This window comes from Cyanistes caeruleus, chromosome 11 (assembly GCF_971803275.1).
Source record: "Cyanistes caeruleus chromosome 11, bCyaCae1.hap1.1, whole genome shotgun sequence".
NCBI classification, from domain to species: domain Eukaryota; kingdom Metazoa; phylum Chordata; class Aves; order Passeriformes; family Paridae; genus Cyanistes; species Cyanistes caeruleus.
Window position 1 is genome coordinate 15,014,697 of NC_141711.1, and position 18,165 is coordinate 15,032,861.

At 49.4% G+C, this 18,165-nt stretch overlaps 2 protein-coding genes across 2 annotated transcripts; one reads left to right on the forward strand and one right to left on the reverse strand.

The window, feature by feature from the left end:
- Positions 1-239: 239 nt before the first annotated feature.
- RPL29 (ribosomal protein L29) lies at positions 240-3,420 on the forward strand. The gene is made up of 4 exons (XM_086845547.1): positions 240-726; positions 983-1,027; positions 2,222-2,286; positions 3,201-3,420. Exons 2-4 carry the CDS (start codon positions 991-993, stop codon positions 3,336-3,338), a joined length of 240 nt encoding a protein of 79 aa, XP_086701673.1. The 5' UTR covers positions 240-726; positions 983-990; the 3' UTR covers positions 3,339-3,420.
- A 5,665-nt stretch (positions 3,421-9,085) lies between these two features.
- TNNC1 (troponin C1, slow skeletal and cardiac type) lies at positions 9,086-15,475 on the reverse strand. Its single transcript, XM_023935492.2, has 6 exons — positions 15,323-15,475; positions 11,867-11,897; positions 11,411-11,557; positions 10,121-10,235; positions 9,877-10,013; positions 9,086-9,262 (listed from the first exon to the last, which is right to left on the reverse strand). Exons 1-6 carry the CDS (start codon positions 15,344-15,346, stop codon positions 9,231-9,233), a joined length of 486 nt encoding a protein of 161 aa, XP_023791260.1. The 5' UTR covers positions 15,347-15,475; the 3' UTR covers positions 9,086-9,230.
- Between the last annotated feature and the right edge of the window lie 2,690 nt (positions 15,476-18,165).

Here is an 18,165-nt window from a genome sequence, read left to right on the forward strand (position 1 = left end):
GTCTTTTGCAGGACTGAAACTTTAGCCTCAGCATGGCCAGCATGGTCAGAACACGGCACAAACCCCTGCACTGTGCCACATCTTTGCTGAGCATGGGGGGTTTTGGGGGTCACCGAGGCGGCACATGCAGATCCAGTGTCTGAAAGCAATCAGAGCAGTTCGAGCCTCTTCACACAAATAAAGATGCACGGCACTGAACGAACCCGCGCTGAGGAGCATTGCCTGTGTGTGACTGTACTGCCCGAGCGCGGCGGAACGCGCAAACCGCGCCCGGACTTCGATGGGGCCGAGGGCCTCAGGCTCCCTCGGCGGCCGGGCAGGGCCCCGGGCAGGGCGGCCTCGGCTCTCGGCTCCCTCGCCCCGGCCGGCAGAAGCCATGGCCGGGGGGCACGTTAAGTGGGGGGACCGTGTTGCTGGGGACCGTGTTGCTGGGGGAACCGCGTCGCTGAGGGACCGGGTCCGCCACGTCGCTGGGTGTTGCGGGCTCTGCCGCGGCGGGGCCTTCCCGGGGCGGGAGCAGTGCAGCGTCAGCTCCCTCACGGAGCAGGAGCGGCGGCCGCGGGAACCAGGGCGCTGCGAGCAAAGAGCGGCGCTGCGGGAAAGCAACGGGGAATCTGCCGGGCGGAACTACAGAACGTGGGGTTCCGGTCCGGCCCCGATTCCCGGCTGCCCCCGCGGTGTTCCCTCTCTTCCGGTCCAGAGGCGGCGGAGACGAACGCGGCTCCGGTAAGGGCGGCCCCGCCACCATCCGCCACCATCCGCAGGCCGACTCGGGGCTGTCGGAGCGGGGCCACAGCCGGGGCTCGGGGCTGTCGGAGCGGGGCCACAGCCGGGGCTCGGGGCTGTCGGAGCGGGGCCACAGCCGGGGCTCGGGGCTGTCGGAGCGGGGCCATAGCCGGGGCTCGGGGCCGGGCGGGCTCTGCGGAAGCCGGGCGCCCCTCAGCAGCCCGGCCCGGCTGAGCCTTGTGTGTTTCTCCCGCAGGTGCGACCATGGCCAAGTCCAAGAACCACACCACGCACAACCAGTGTGAGCGGGGCGGGGATCCAGGAGGGTTTAACCGGGCTGGGAGCGGCGCGGTGATGGCAGCACGGTCTGGCCGGGGGTTTGCAGCGAGATAAGGTGGTGCTGCACAGAGATCGAATGGCGGTGTTTAAAGGAGTGTGATGAGTCGGGACTTGTTTGGGCTTAATGTAGAATTAATACGTAAACAGAAGAATAGGAACTTTCATGTTAAAAAACTGGGGGTTAGTCTCTTCTCCCAGGTAACCAGCAATAAGATGACAGCACACAGGTGTGTCCTAGACTTAAGCTGTGCTAGAGGAGGTTTAGGTTGGACATCAGGAAGGATTTCTTCACAGGAAGGGTGCTTAGATATTGGAATGGGCTGCCCAGAGAGGTGTTGGGTCATAGGTTAGACTCTCGAAGATACTGGAGGTATTTTCAACCTGAGTGATTCCGTGGTGATCATCACCAACTAAGCAGACAGAGGGGCCTTTTACAAGAGCAGGCAGTGACAGGACACAGGGGAATGGATTCACACTGACAGAGAGTAGGCTTAGGTTGGATATTAGGGAAAAGTGCTTCCCTTCGAGGGTGGGGAGGCCCTGGCACAAGTTGCCTAGAGAAGCTGTGTCTGCTCCATCCCTGGAAGTGTCCAAGGTCAGGGATTGGATCAACCTGGTCTGGTGAGAGATGTCCTTGCCCTTGGTAGGGGGGTGGAACAGGATGGTCTTCAAAGTTATTTTCAGCCCAAACCATCCTGTCATTCTCTGATGTTCCTGAAAAGCTTCATCTCTGGGATCCTGTGCAATCCAGAGATGGCCACAGTGATGAAATAGTTCATGCCTGAGGTCTTCTCATCAGTGCTGTGACTTAGTAGAGGTCACGAGTAGGTTGTGCTTGGTCCTGCATGGTGGGTGACAGTGCCCTCTGACACTGGCCACAAGTGCTTGGATTTATTAATGAGTGAGGCTGCTTGCTGGTGGTGCTGTCAGTGTGTTGTTAGTTAATGAGGTGCCTGAAATCTTTGGATTGGAAGCCAATGTAGAGGGATGAGCATAGAGATGTGGTTTTAATTGAAATGTAGTTTGGATAGGAAGGGTCTGAAAATTGTGTATTCCACATCATTTTGATAGTCAGGTATGCTTAAAAAGAAACTAATACAGCTGGTAAATAATAGCAGAGACTGTAAGTAAAGGAATTGTCTTGTTTTCCACATAGCCCGTAAGTGGCACAGAAATGGCATCAAGAAGCCCAAAACTCATAGATATGAATCTCTCAAAGGGGTGAGTATTTCTACTGATATTCCCAGGCTGTTGGGTCACTGGGGCTTAACTGTGAAAAAAATCCAGAATTTTTATTATTTTGACTGACAATTTTTTTGCAGCCAGAGGCCTGTGTTCCAGGTGGTCAGAAGCACTGTGGGGTTCAGTTCTTTTACTTACCTGACATGCAACTGGGATGTTTCTAACCCACATGAAATCTGCCCCTTTTGTCTATAAAACTGCATTTTAGTCAGTGGCCTGTTCTGTCCCTGTCCTGTTCAGTGGCTATCACTGAGTGCTGTTTCCAGTAAAACAAACACTTGCCAGTGAAGTGGTTCCTTTCCCTTTTGAGTCCTGCTGTCTCTCCTCCTCCTCTCCTTCTCCTATTCTCTCTACTTCAATATTGTTTTACTACCTATACTAATCCAGATAATTTCACTTACAAAATCAGAGGAATTGGCATTTCTGAGGAAAACACATGACAGTGACAGTATATTGCTTTTTCTGAGATTATCCAAATGGTACAACAGGATCTTTTTCCACACTCAAAAGTGAAAACAGTAAATTTTGTATTGGGGGGAGGGTTGTGTTTTATTTTCTTTGTAGATGTCATTATCTACAAAGCTTTTTGGAAGTGATGTAAAAATTTGTCTTCTGCAAAGCTCATTGAAGGTTCAGTCCTGCCTCTCCTGCAGCTTTGCCCATCCTTTTCTTTCTTTATGTTTATTCCTGGGATTTGATATTTTTTGTTTGTTTATGGTGGTTAAGGAAATAGCTGTTAAAGCCTGGTTGCAGATGACTAAAATAATTTTGTTAAAAAAATAGAAAAAAGTCTGAGCTAGTCACAGCCTGTATTTGGGAATAATTGGAACAATATGGAGTTATAAATGTTTTTATATATCTCTTCTGCAACATGGCTTATTTTTCCTTTATAGGTTGATCCCAAGTTTTTGAGGAACATGAGATTTGCAAAGAAGCACAACAAAAAGGGGCTGAAGAAGATGCAGGCCAACAATGCCAAGCGGGCAGCTCAGCAGGCAGCTCAGCAGACTGCTCAGCAGAAAAAGGACTGATGTGCTTCAATAAGAAGACCCAGTTTTCTTACTGGCATGTGTGTTACAGCATTTTTTTAAAATAAAATTGTATGTAACAAAGTGTTCACCTCCTGAATGTGAGGAGAGCCCTCCACAAGCCTTGTTTGAGTAGCATTTTAGCTGCCAGCTGTGCATCAAGCCTGTGAGTGCTGATCCAGGGGAGCCTGACTGTCTTGTAGTCCCCTAGATCTTCCTTGTGCTTTTGAAAATTGGGGTGACATTTTCTTTCTCGGGTACCATGACTTTAGTGGTAATTCCTGGTGTTGTTACAGCAAGGTGAGATTTCCAGGGTCTGTTACATGTCTGCTGTTTTGCTGTGTAGTTCGTACAGCTGTGGGAATCCCAGGAAATACGAGGGTAAGGAGTGCTGGCTGTGGTGGTGGAGACCACAGGAGTTTGTGTTAGAGTTGCGTGTGTTGTATCCTGAAATACTTGTAGGTATTGAAGCATTAATGGAGCTATCCATGGGAACATGTAAGGGTTTAGAGATACACAAAATACACATTTTTTAATAGTGACTGATTTTAAAGAATGTCTTTCATTCCAGTTGCAAAAGTACTGTCTGATAAAATATGCTGGCTTGGGGATATGAGAGGAAAAACATGCAAAATCCCAGGAGGGGCTGAGCCCGGGTTTTGCTCCTGTTGTTTTGTACATCAGGAAAGAGCTTCACTCTCCAGGGCCGCCTCAAAACTGACTCAGGCGAGTTTTCCACTTCTGGCGTGAGGCGCCTGTTGGAATGCACCCAGCTGTTCTGCAGTTGCAGTTCCGCGGTTTGTCCACTCGGTGGGGTAAATCCGTGGAGCCACACGAGGGCTGGAACTTCACACCCACCTTCCGACTGCAGTAGGGCAGCAAAACACTTGCTGGATGAAAAATATAATTTTACCTGGAACACCCAGTCCATGTGGTTTATTTTTTGAATAGTTAAGCCAGTTACCAAAATTCTGTGTGTTAGTTTGAATTCTTTCTGGCTTAAATTCAAAAATCTTTTCCCAGTTCCCATTTTTTAACTGGTTTTGACTGATTAGAAAAACCCACCCAGCCCTAAACTAAGCAACGTAGAGATTTACTAATTTGAAACTTGCAAGTCAAGGAGGTTGTAAAGTCAGGGGTGTTTGTAGCCCTCAGCTGTCTCATTCCTGCTGTGTGCATCTCTTGGGGTTTTGTGGAGTCTGGTGTTTGTCAGCCTGTTACATTGAGGAACTTGCAGGATCACCAGCAAAGGTATCAGTAAAAAGCACATTTAATACGAAGTGACAGCACGACAGAGTTCATTGGCAAGGTTCACTCTGCTGCTTGCTGGATGGTTAAGGCACACAGAGAGTGGAGTTTTTGCAGGTATTGAGGGAGATGGGAGTGGCTGGTCCAGCAATGGTCAGTGTGGTCAGTCTGGTGTAGATGTGTGTTACAAGAGTGAAAGAAAAGCCTCTGAAAAGAACACTTGCTGTTTGTCAGTCTGTACCCCTTACCTGTGTGTCTGCAAATTTTCTGTGCAGTTGAAGTTCTGCATTTTAAATCTCTGGCACTAAAACTTTTCCATATAAGAAGGGAGATTTCATCTTGATGAAATCTTTCCCCTTGATGTTTTCCCTGGCGTGCTTGTGTTGTGGGAGTAGGTCACCCACAAGATGCAGTCTGAGGGAAGAGAGAGGCAAGGGTCAGGCTGAGAAAAGGATGTTGGAGCATTGACGAGAAGCAGAGGGCAAGATTTGGGCTTCCTGTGGCTCCAGGGAACTCCCTCAGGCCTGCCTTCAGGAGCAGCCTCTTCATCTCGCTGCCCTTCATGCTGCCCTTCAGTGGGACAGCTTCCCAAATAAGGGCTTGCTGACTTTCTGACCAAAATAGCGGCTGCGTGACAAAATGCAGCACAGAGGAACGTAACCTTAATCCAGGCATCATTGTGTAGCAAGAGACAGGAATTTTGTGAGCTTCCACAGCAGGTTGGTGTCAGGTTTGTTGTGTACACCCTGCACACGTGGTGGTTCTGCAGGACGCTGCCTGGACATCAGTGACCACCTACTGCATTTGCTAACCCTGTGACACCTCTGTTCACAGCTTTCCTCTGTACAGTTGTCCCAGCCCAGTAGGGAAAGCTGTGCAGGGGAGTTTGTGCTGACTCTGCCTGTGGGTGGGTCTCCATCCTCCTGCTTTGTGTAATCATTTAAGTTCTGTTGGTGAAGTGAGGTTGGAGATCCTTTTTGGGGCATTACGTATAGAGAGCCCAGGAGGGGGAACTGACAGCTGTGGCCCACTTGAAGCTATTCCTATTACGCAGAGCTCTGTCATCTTTGATATTTAAAGACTTCAGAACTCTCATGATGAAGTGTTTGGTATCCTGCAGGAAGACAAAGAGCTCAGAAGCATCTCAGTGCTTAACAACTGCTGTACATCAGCTTACATATCTCATGCTTGCTGCTGCTGTACGTCATACTTGCTGCAGATTGTTTCTCCCTTTTGCAATTAAGAGGACTCAGTATCAAGTTCCAGTTTGGCTCCTTTCTCTGATTTAAAAAAGAAAAAGAGCAAAGGGCGTGTAACCAAATACCAAATCATCTCATTTGGCAAAGGTGAGATGTTGCTTTGAAAGCCAAGAGCACGGAATTGGGGTGGGGAAATCAAAGCCCTGCAAAATCTGCTGATGGGGCAAGGTATTCACTGGGGACACTGATGTCCACAGTTATGATGAAAAGTAGGGCTGGACACATTCCTCTGTCCGCCTTCACTGCCTTTCAATAGTGTGGTCAAAAAGAAGCAGCAACAGAACATGAGTTCTGCTTTGACCAGGTTTCAAGGCTGCTGCAGGTGTTTCTGCACCACAGAGGCTTTGGGTTGGTGAAGTGTTTATCTGATGTACCTTAGCTCATGTTACACTGCCCTGCTGGCAGATTCATTAAGAGGTTTTATTAGGGCAGTGTGTACAAAATTTGAGCTTCCTGCAGTCACTTGGTTCACACAGCAAAGTGTTATTGAGGGCTGAGGAGAGGCCTCAAATACACTGGTAAAGCTGCAAACCAGGGAAGGAGTTTACAGCAAAGGCAAGCAGATAAATGGCCTGAGAACTGTGGCAGTGTCCGGTGGCATGGGCTGCTGTCACCTGCCTGCACAGCTCCTGTCTCTGCTGGGGAGGTAAGAGCACACAGATCTAGGGACTGTTCTAGAGACTGGTAAAGGACTTTTTGCCTGATTAAAAAAAAAAAAAAAAGTTAATTGCTTTTTTTTCCCCTCAGACAACGTGTACTTGGGTCCCATTACTTGAATGCTTTTGGGCACCAGAGGTTCACTACACATGTGGTGAAAACAGCTGATTTGGAGTTGCACAGAGACATGGATTCCTGAGGGTGGTTTTCATTCATTATTAGCACATCCTCTGTGTGGGGGCTCAGCCAGGCTGATCCTCCAGGGGTGACTGTTTTTTCAGCCTTCTCACCCACTCACTGGCCTGTCATGTCGTGTTACATTCCTTGTGCAGTTGTTCCTCTGTTTTAGCCAACAGTGAAATCCACCCACAGTTCCTCACCCTGCAGCATTTGCTGTCTGACTGGGAGGACAGGCAGTGTGTTAAGGCAGTCCAGCCTGGCAGCAGTTTTCCTGGCTTCCCATCCTCCTGTCCTAAGGATGGAAAAAGCCTAAATAGCCCCAGTGTATCTGCTCTCTTCTAGTGACAAGTTTTGGCTGCTACCTTTGTCTTCTCCCTGCAGCCACCTCCTTCCCTGCTTTCCTCTTGGAAAAGGGTGGGCAGCCAGTGGCTTTATGCTGCCAGTGCCATAGAGCCAAGGCACAGGTGGCTCTTCCCAGCCATCCTTTTCCCTGGGTCACAGCATAGTCCAAGCCACCAAGCTGACTGAATGGAAGGGGTTAACCTTATTTTTTTCCTTTGTTCACCCTCCAGGAAGCCAAAGCCTGTAAGTAAGCAGTGGAGAATATCTTGGAGAAGTCCTTTTTGGATGCTGGGATTTGGCCAGGACAGAGGAGGATAAGGGGGCTGTCAGTGATGCCTGATGTGATGTGAGTGCAGGTGTGGGTTACCTGTGGGCTGGGTGGCCGTGGGTGTGGGGACAGCTGGCATCACCCCAGCTCCTGGCTGAAACCCAGCTATTGGCAGCTCTGGAGGTTCCCAGGCCTGGGGTAAAACATGAGGATGTGCTGTGTCCTCACAGGTTTCAGTGGGAAACAGCTGCTGCTGCTACACCATGGAGGTGGAAAATGTTTCTTTTCCATCTCTAGGTTACAGATCAGTTGGAAACAGAATCTGTTAACACCTGGGAGCATTTCCTGTCACTGGGTTCTTAGACCCATATTTCCATTGCCTTCTGTGCACCTGTAGTCCTGCTGAATCTGTAGTACATATGGCATCAAGGGCTCAGAACCCTTGGGAAGACTCCTTTGAGTGTGTCAAACACATGTTTGTGTTAGAGCATTTTCCAAAATACCCTGGGTTTCTAGCTGACAGGTTCATTTTCTTAGTTTTTCTGTTGTTACAAGCCATGGTTGAGCAAAATATTTAATGCTGCTTGTCCAGAGGAAAAACACAGCCATGTCCTTCCAGACAATTGACCACATCTCTTGTCCCTGTTTTCACCTCAGGCCTGTTTGCCCTGAACTTCAGTATTTCATTATTGCTATAAATGAGATTGCAATATTTCATTATTGCTATGAATGAGGTTGTGTCACAGCTGCTTTAGGGTGTTACTTCCACAGAAGGATGGGAGGGGATGGAAATCTGCTTTGGGGAAGAAAAGCAGAAGGACAAGCCAGTAGACTTGGGGCACTGGCCCAGCAGTGTGGCCACCCAGGGCTGAGGGTGGCTTGCACCAACACAGTCCCGTGCCTTGCCCTGCCAATGTTTGTTTTGCTTGGGTAAACGATTGACTTTAGCAACACGACTGCAATGTGTGAGTTGTGCTGGGGCTGTAATTCGATGGGAGGAGGCAGCTATGTGCAGGGAGAGCTGCTAATGCCACAGGAATGCTGCACTTCCTTGGGATGAGAGGAGACGGTGCTCGGGGCCCCTGGGGACAGCACAGCTCCTTGGCCCTGCTGTCACCCTGTGCCTGGGAGCTGAGACCCAGAGTGGGGTTGTGCATTTCTCAGCGGCCAAAATCAATGTGATTTGTCAGGGAAAATTTGGTGTCTCATTTTTTGTAGTGGGGCTCCCACCCCGGGCTGTGGGAGGACTAGGAGAGGCCAGTACCTGCCTCCCACCAGGCTGGGAGAGACAGGAAGGAGCATCCAGTCCAGCTTAGGAATGGCTTTTATCCATGTTTCCAAAGCAAATTGAGGTCTTCTTTTGGCATCACAGGGTGCCAGTGAGGCTGGGAGGAGGAGGGGGGTGTTATCCAGGATAACCAGGATGAGAGTAGGGAGGAGTGGGACTGTCCCTGGCACATGGATTTCAGTGATGGCTGAAGTGGATTTTAATCCACATTTCATTGCTAAAATGCTGCCAATGTTCCAGTTAAACCAGCAGGCACCAGTGCCAGCTCCTGAGCCTGCTCACCATGGCGGGGTGAGGAGATGGAACATGGCAGCTCCCCACTGAGCACTCATGGCCTTGTTGGATGCACTTCACCATTGGGCTGACAGCAAAATACATCCATGGAGGCTTAAAGCTCCAGCTGTGATGTCACCTTGCCAGAAGTAGCCCCCAGCAGTGGTTTCATTAATCATGAGTACACAACCGGGGTGAAGCTGTCACTGAAGCTCCAAGGAATGACCAGCTGAGGCACTGGGTATTAACAGGTTTTATTTCCCTCTGGCCACCCTTCTCAGCACTCAGTCTTCATGCCGGTAGCCAGGGGGCTTAGTCAAGGAGATGAGATGCAGAGCTGGAGGGTTTAGGAGATTCAAGCTGTCCATCAGGCCTCAGATTTATTCAACCCCCTTCATAAACTCCAGGAACTCTGCCAAGGGGAAGACATTGGAGACAAGAGGTGTGAGGTGAGACCCAAGTGCCCTCACAAGTGCCAAGTATGCCCTTGGCAGCTTTTCCCAGCCCTGTCTCCTTTTCCACCCTCACGATATGTGAGAGGCCAAGGGGGGATGGCTACTGTTCCTCTGACTGTAGCGAGGACTCCTTGTGACCCCTGCTAGAAATGTCACTGGAGCCCAGCGTCACCATCAGCTGCCACCAAAACACTGAGGTGAGTGCTGGGGGTGGGGGACACGGCCTCTGACTCAGCTCAGAAATGGTCTGGGGGTCATTTTGTTAACATCACATTCAAAGATACAGCCCCTCAGAAATGGTGCTTGTATTAAGGGGGCAGGAGGGGGCTGGTGAAAACTGGCAGTGCTTCAGTGCAGCAAGGGAACAGTTAAAGCAGCCCCAGGTCCTTGCTCCCATTTCACAAGTGTAAGAGCCCCCCCATCCCTGTGCACACATGTTCCTGTCAGATGTATTGCCCAGCACTGCCTGCATGAGCTCATGCTTATCTGAGAAGGCAATCAAGACCACGGGAGCTGCCCAGAGGGATGACCAAGGGCTTGTGACCAAACCACATGCAGGAAAGACTCCTACCATCATAGTCAATCCTGCCATCGTTGTTTTTATCCCCATCTTTCATCAGTTCTTCTATGTCATCCTCAGTGATGGTCTCTCCCGTTGCCTGCAGCATGATCTTCAGCTCCTCAAGGTCAATGTAACCATCGGCATTTCTGTGCCAGGACAGAAGAGCTCAGGACCAGACAGAGCTGCTGGGGAGGGGGCCCGGGCTGACTGCACCCCTCCCAGCACCCCACCACACTGTCCTCATGACTCTCACTTATCAAACATCCTGAAGAGGTCTGAGAGCTCCTCTTCGGTTTTCCCTTTGCTGTCATCTTTCATACACCGGACCATCATAACCAGGAACTCATCAAAGTCCACGGTGCCACTGCCTGTGGGAAAAATGGACTTTCTGGGCTCAGCTGGTCAGTACCAGGACCCTGACTGAGCTCCACACTTCTCCATGAGCAGCTTCACCAGATGAGCTCACCCAGCTTCCCTGCACAGCCACATTCATTCCGAACCGCAAAACCTTAAGTGGTGGTGTTAAACCCATTATTGTTTAAGTTAAAAACTAAGACTGCCATCAGACAGTGTCTCTACAGCTGGCAACTGGAAGAATATAAGGTCTGATGCTGCAGTCTCTTCTCATACTGGGCTTGAGGAATGCAGGAAAGGGGAGCCCAGCTGGAGCCATCAGCTGGAACTGTGGGGGGTAGATGGGCAATGCCAATGAGGGATCATCCTTCCCTTCAGCAACCAAGGCCAAAACTCAGAAAAGCAGCCCTGCAGCAAGAGTCAGCTCTCAGATGCTGGAATAAGTGACTGAGGCCCTTCTTTGACCTTGTAAGTGGATTTTTACCTTTCACAGTCATTTTGCCTTGGCAAAAGTCCTTCTGGAAGCACCAAATAATGGAAATTCCTGCTATGGAGATACCTGTCCATCTAATTTAGGTATTAATATTGAAAGCTCCAGAAGGCAGGTATTCATGCAGTGTGGTTTTGCACCCACAGTATAGTAGTGTTGTTTTCAATTACTCAGGTGCTTTCCTTTTTTGCCTGATTTTTAACTGCTTTTTTATTTTCCAGTTACATGGTGTGATATTTCTGCCCAAATGCCCACAGTGTATTTTGTTATGTGTGATCATCAGTACACTGATTTAATCAGTATTGACAGATATGTGGGGGAGTGCACACTTGAGCAGTGAGAGACTTTCCTGATGATAGAAGCCTCCAAGTGGCATTTCTGAAATGGCAGTTCCTACATTCAGCCTATATTTTGTTTTCTAAAAGGATCTGTACAATTTCACAGTACCCCCCAAGATCAGCTCAAGCAGTCTGATCATTGTGGGAATAAAAATTTCTATAGTTTCTCTTTGCCTGGAAATTCCCTAAAGGAACCATGCTGAGGTTGGGTGGGTGTTTAGTGTCCTTTGAATTCACAGCAGGTTGCACCCCACAGCTGTGACTGCCCCCAGCACAGATCCTGACAACTGCACAGATGGCTCCCACACCCCCAGATGTGGGGATGGTGCTTGGGAGAGTGGAAGAAACCCAAACTTCTTACCATCTTCATCCACCTCATCTATCATCTCCTGCAGCTCTTCAGGGGTGGGGTTCTGCCCCAGCATCCTCATCACCTTCCCCAGCTCCTTGGTGCTGATGCATCCATCCTCTGCCCCCAGCACGAAGATGTCAAAGGCAGCCTTGAACTCTGGAGAGAGAGAGGGGAGAGAAGATGTGAGGGGGTCCTTCCCTGCACCTCGACCTGCAGACAGGGGGCTCATCCCAGGCACAGCCTCCTCTGCCTGTGTGCCCCAGCAGTGCCCAGGTATTGTTGTGGGACAGGCACACTGCAGAAACTGCCTGGCTAGAAATGCTGGTGGATCAGAATCCCTGGGTCATGCCCTGCCTTGGCCAGTCTGGCCAAAGCATTTTCCAGAGTGTTGTTGCTGAGGCAGGCAGGGCTGCTGGCTGGGGAGCTTGACTTTAGCCTGTGGTGTCAGATTGAAGGTGCACCTACCATTTTTTTGCTCTTCTGTCAGCTGCTCAACCTGTAAAGAAAACACAGACACCAAGTCATTTTAATTTTGTCAGCATCTCTAATTGCTAAAAGGAAACATTATTTGTTCAACAGCCTTTGCCAGGGTCAGCCAAACCTCACAGACCACGGGGGGTTTGACACCACAAGTTTTTGTAGTCTAAAAGATTCTTCCCCTTAAAAAAATTATTCATCTCTCCTTTGAAGCAAGCATTACTTCTCTAGAGTAGTAGATGCTAATACATGGCAGAAATAGCCTTTGTACAAGCAGGGAAAGCCCACTGAGAAAAGAACACGCCTCTCAACCATTTGGGGATAATTTCTTGTTGCTGGCAGGTTTCACTGCAGGATGGCTGCACTGCTGAGGGCTGCTCACATGTGGGCCAATGCCAGATCAGAGATGAGACGTGCTTGAGAGTTCCCTAGGGAGGGACAGGTAGACAAGACTATCCCCAGTAGTTATTTTTCAGCCCCAGATTCAGGAAACTCCTTAGCTATCCAGAACTGAACTGCTCTGCTTCCACCTGAGCCAGTGTTATTACAAAGGTATCTGGCTCTGAAGGGAGCTGCTATTCCCTTTAGCCTGTTTTGGGAATCTCTGAAGAAATGGCCTGTGGAGCCAACAGGCATTAGCTGCCATGGGCTGGCAGACTGTTTCCAAACTCTGCCCTAATTCAATCCCCACAGACCATCAGTGGAAGCTTATTAGACACCATGAATTAATGAAGATAAACAAAAAGGAGAGCAAAGGGGATTCAATCAGCTTTGTGCCATACCTGTTTAAGTGCATTTCTCTCTTTGGCTTCATTCCAGGTACTGCTTAGCTGAACTTGCTGCCCTCACCACCATGTCCAACTGCCCCTTTGGTAGCATCCATGACAGCACCTTCCTATGCTGGCTGAGAGCCTCTCTAGACCCAGCCAGGTAGGACCCCATGCCTGCCCTGTCTGACCCCACTAGAGTCTCCTTGCTGCTGCCCCCATGCAAGCGGCCCCCAACACCCATCCCTGCCATGTTTTGTTTGGGGCAGAACCCCACAACTCAGGGTTGTGGCACTGTCTTGGAGCAAACACTGATTCTTTTGCCCCAAAGGACAATGGTTTTGCAAAAGCCAGCTGGTTCTTTCTGCTTGCAACAAGAAGCAGAAAAAGTACTTTTCCTGAGTGGGACAGAGCCTGTGGGAAGCAGGCAGAGCATTTTATCCCACTCCCCATGCTCTAGGAGGTGAGGACTTGTCAGAAATTTTTCTGACAAGTGGCAGGATTTTTCTCTGCTGCTGGAGGAAACCCAAGCCCAAAGTGTTTCTGGCAGTGATGAAGGCAGGCAGGCAGCTGCTGGGCCTCTGTAGACATTGTTTGGGCAGAGCAAAGACAGCCACCACCACGATGGCCACAGCCACGTCGTGCTTTGTAACACAACACTCTTGGCGCAGTCGCTATTTATAAGCCTGGGTGAGAGAGGTGCTGGAGATAAAGATGAGCTCCCCGATTGTTCCCAGGCTTTGGTATTTATCCTTGCAGCCCTTTATCTGGACACTTGTCCCTGGCACTGTTCTGGGCACCACTTAACAGAGCCTAAAAATATTCCCAAAATAGCTTTGCGTTTGCACACCCTTATCTAGGCATGAGTGGGTAAGATGAAAATCCATTGGGGTTTCTGGCTGCACGTAGGGGATTTGGCATAAATGTAATATTAATATATGCTATCAGCATGCAGAAAATATACAACTATTCACTTTTGAAGCCTCCTTGAGTACTGAAGTGATAGATGTGGCATATATAAATACAATGCATTGTTGCTATAGAGTGACATTTTTGTTGCAGACATGTCTCTTGAGCTGTTCATAGTTCACTCCAGGCATGGGTGCTGTTTGCTGCCTTATTCCTCTTTTCCCTCCACATTGTTCCAGGAACAGGTTTTTCTGACTGTGAGAAGGCAAGCTCCAAGCTCACAACACAGCAGCAGCCATGGTAAGGCCAAATCTGCTGTATTTTACTTCTATCAGCTCTTCTCTCCATCCCATGGTTCCATTTGAAGTCAGACAGGGGAAACTGAAGTTGTTAATTTCTTTTATTTTTTTTTTTCCACAGGTAAATGTTTTCTTACAGTCTAAATTGTGGGAAATAGATCCACAAAAGTGCTGTTTGTCTCAGCTGTGCCTGGCTTGGACTTGTTTTGCCTCTGTAAAGGTGTTGGGAATTAATGCCCAAGACTCAAACCCTACATTTACCTAATTAATGGGCATGTGGTCCCTATGCAAAGAGGAAAGAGGGTGTGCCTTGAGTCACAGAGAACATATTTAACTAAAAACCTTAATTAGAAAGGCCTGTATTTTCTTTGATTTTACAGGTTCCATTTTTCTCCTGTTTGAAGGTGTTGGTTGGGGGACATTTTCACACTATCAAGATCACTACAGGGGTTCCATTCCCTGAGGTTCAAGGCTGACAGGGGATGTGTGAGCATTGGGGGTTTTTCCTTCAATTTACCTACCAAGGACTATATTCCTTCCCTCTAAAAGCCTTGGAATAATTATAAGACTTGTATGATGCATTTTTTGTGCTCTTACTTAAAATCAGACTTGATCAGCTGTATGTTTAAGGGGGGAAAAGCACCAAAAAGCTCTTACTGTAAATCCAGTTATGGATGCAATAGCAATCCACACAAGCCAGAATCTATTTTCATCCTTATTCCACTCAGACATCTCTATGTCTGTCTATGTTACAGAATAATGCAGTATTCTTATTACAGACCAAATAGTTTGGGTTTACACAGCACAGTGTGCAGCTGGGGAAGTTAAAATAGCCTAAGGGTGCTCCAAGTTCCTCAGGGCATAGCTCACATTCTCGATTCTGCACATCACAGACCAGGAGCAGCAAAGCAGAGGAGGAGGTTTGGAAATAACTGAGAAAAAAAATACGGGTTTTCTAAAATCTTCCTGAAAAAATATTCAGTTAAGGAAGGGGGAAACATAGCAATGGCAGAGTTGTAAAGCATCAGAAAGAAGAGGGTGAGTTTTAACCCATAATGTTATTATTTGAATTTAATATTTATTTCCTGGGAAATCCTTCTCTGCTTTGTCTGGGCTAAAACCAAGAGTCATCTCCTATGCCACGCAGGTTTTATTGAGATTTATAGCTTCACCTAGGAGCCATCTCCCTGCTTTACAGTGGTGAACCAGGGGGTCATTGTAAATAATTAAACAGCAGGTTGAGAGTTTCACACTTGTAAGAGGAGTGTGAAACTTCCAGAGCCATGAGAAGGAAGGGTCTGTGTCCTGGATGAGGATGTTGACTAAAAGTTGCTGCCCTATAAGTATTTCTCATTTCCATTTCTCCACTGAATTATTGCTACTGCAGCTTCGGGGAACGTACAACAAAAATCCCTAGAGCCATTTCAGACTCCCCTCCCCATCCCACAGCCCGAAGGCGAGACACTCACCGCTGCCTTATAAATGTCATCCATGGCTGGAGCGGCTGGGCGAGGGGCCGGGGGCTGTCAGGGTCACTCTGCCGGCGCTGCCCCGCGGGCACGGCTGATATAGGGAGGGGGTGCGGGCCCCGGGGGCCGGGCCCAGCCCACGGCAGCCCCGCATGCCCGGCCCCCCAGGAATGCCTCCCCTGCGTGCCCTGGGATGGGGGCACGTCCGGGGCCAGCCCCGCTCGGCGGCAGCTGGAGGTTTCCTCGTGACTTTGTTGTGGGATCAAGCCACCGCTTTTCAGCAGGACCTGCCGAAATCGCTGATGTATCGCGGTTCTTGGCTGTCCTGACTGGACCCGTGCCACCGTGTCACCTCCACAGTGTTCCCCCCTGGAAGCTGCGTTAGAAAGATTATACTGTGCCAAACAGAACTGGGAATTACGGGAAAGGCACACGTCCCAAAATATCCCTGTCCAGCAGCAAATATCCCTGGGAACAGGGGTTGTCAGGGTCCCTCGTCCCCTCTGCTGGATGTCCCCAAATCCACGGGGGACTTGCAGCTGGGGCCGATGCCATGGGCGGGCAGGTAAGGAGCATGGTGGGGTATGTGCGGTGCCAGCGCCACAGAGAGAAGTGTGGAGACACACGGAGCTTTGCCCCAGTCTTCTGTTTTCAGCTGGGGCTGCAAAATGTGGGGATCAGCTATCAAAATGGAGGTATCAACTCTGTTTGATTCCAGGGATAATTGCCAGCCCTTTAGGAAATCATGATTCCCTTCACCCAGCCAGCAAGCTGACCTGTCCCTACTGAAAATGGCTAAATTCCACACTCCTGGATTTACTGTGGATTTATCACAGATCTACCACGCCATGGTGGAGAGCAAAACATGCCAAAGGCCTCCAAGTGATGAGCACTTTTCTCAGTGCAGTGAAAAGTGTTTTAATCCACAGCAACCAAAGACAAACCTCTTTTTTTAATGATTCAGGACTCCCTCTTGTGTCCAGAGAGCTCTGACACTTCAGGGTGGCAGAGTCTCACCTCCAGCTGCTTCGTTTAAGAATTAGTTTGCAAAACTGAAAGTGCAATTAATGCAACTGTTAGTTTCCATCTTTTCCAAAAATGCCTCCTGAAGAGGAATCGTGCTGCAGTCCCTATGGAATGTCCAAGCCAAGGCAGCATTAAGCAGGGAGCCAGGTGGTGCCAGCACAAAGTGGGGATGCAGGTGAGCACAAAGCCATCCCCACATCATATCCATCCCAGTTTTTGAGTCCTGAAAGATTAACTCACTGCAGAGCCTGGTAGGAACTGTGGCCTTCTGGGCACCTTCTGGCCTTGATTTTCCCAGGCTGCAGCCCAGCCCTGCCTCTGCTCAGCACAGGGGTAGCAGATGGAATAAAAAGGAAAATTATTACATTTAAGGAATTGATTTTTGAAGCAGTTAGTCTTCCTAATTTGAATGTATTTAATATTTTGGTTGCCTTTAACACTCAAAAGTCAGAAAAGTGTCAGAGGGAAGTAGTAATTTTGTTAAAGGGCATTGGAACCTGATCTAAGGTGACAGCACAGGCTGAGATGGGAGACCTGCTGTCCCCCAGAACCAAACCATCACCCAAAACCTCCTGGGAAACCCCAGAGAGACCTTCCCAAGGAAGTGCTGCCCCAAGGCAAGCCCCAGCCCTGGCTGCTTCTCCCCACTTGGGATTCACTGCAGAGACAGTGGGGTGGCAGGTGGCAGCTCTACCAGGCACCAGGGCAGGGGCTGAGGAATCACGCCTGGCCCTGTCCCTCCATCCTGGGAAGTGATGGCTCTGAGTCACCCTGAAAACAGCCCCTGAGCTGCGTCAGAATATATTTAGGGTAAATGTAGCGCAGGAGGGGGGGCTCTGACATTGCCTTTAGAAGATCTGCTGGAGAGATCTGGGATGAAATTCAGGTTGGGATGTGGAGGAAGGGTCTCTGTGTGCTTCGAGAGGGGAAATCTGGGCCACTGCCACCCTACACACTGACATGGGAAAGCTGCACTTCTGCGAACATCTGATGTGAGCAGGGACTTACAAAACAGAGCTGAGCCCAGAGGACAGGATGAAATCCCATCTGGCAGCAGGAGGTGATGTTCCTCCCAGGGAAGGAGGCGCAGGCGAGTGGCATCATGCCAACCCCTGCCTCCCCGCCGGCTGCCTGGAGACAAAGCTTCCAGCATCCCCCTGGCTCTCCTAACTTGTTTGCTTACAAAAGAATTGGGAATTGGGGTTTTGTAGGGAAACCCAGAGCCTCTGCCATGTGAAGCCCTGGGGGTGGCCACTGCAGGGATGGGGTACTCTGAGGGAAAACCACCCTCTCCTGCTGCTTCCTTTGCTTCCTCACGTGAGCCCCATGGCAGAGAGGGAGTGTGGCTATCTATAGCCCGAGGAGGGCTGCCAGCACAAGTGCCCTTAATCTGGGCATGGCTGGCTCGGTGACACACCGGCTGTCACTGAGGTCAGGTACAGCCTGTTAGCTCCAGCTGCATCCTGACATGCCATCTCACTTGTCAGTCACTCCAAGCTATCAAGACAACTGGAAAGCTTTACTGAGCTTTTTTCCTCCAAAACTTCATTTCAGGTTCTCATTTCCAAGCAGCTGTAACCCACTGCAAAGCTAGCTGAGGCATTCTTGAGGTCAAATATAAGGAAATAAAAGGCAAAAGCCCAACTAAATTGCAATTTTGAGATCAGGGATGTCTGCAGGGCTCCTTGGGCTGTGTCATGGCTACAAACTGCAGCAAAATCCTCCAACATCCCCCTTCCCTGCCTTGGACACATGGCCCTGAGAGAGTCCAGACCCAGCAATGGCAAAAATCTTTAATTTATGGCTTCCTGAACCCT

What these genes read in the sequence shown, in the direction of transcription:
- RPL29 (XM_086845547.1), top strand. Translation starts at nt 991, where the DNA reads ATGGCCAAGTCCAAGAACCACACCACGCACAACCAGT. An exon ending in CCACACCACGCACAACCAGT is followed by an intron (nt 1,028 to 2,221) that starts GTGAGCGGGGCG and finishes TTTTCCACATAG; the next exon opens with CCCGTAAGTGGCACAGAAAT. An exon ending in GATATGAATCTCTCAAAGGG is followed by an intron (nt 2,287 to 3,200) that starts GTGAGTATTTCT and finishes TTTCCTTTATAG; the next exon opens with GTTGATCCCAAGTTTTTGAG.
- TNNC1 (XM_023935492.2), bottom strand. Translation starts at nt 15,346, where the DNA reads ATGGATGACATTTATAAGGCAGCG. An exon ending in GACAGAAGAGCAAAAAAATG is followed by an intron (nt 11,558 to 11,866) that starts GTAGGTGCACCT and finishes CTCTCTCTCCAG; the next exon opens with AGTTCAAGGCTGCCTTTGAC. An exon ending in TGGCAGGATTGACTATGATG is followed by an intron (nt 9,263 to 9,876) that starts GTAGGAGTCTTT and finishes TCCCCTTGGCAG; the next exon opens with AGTTCCTGGAGTTTATGAAG.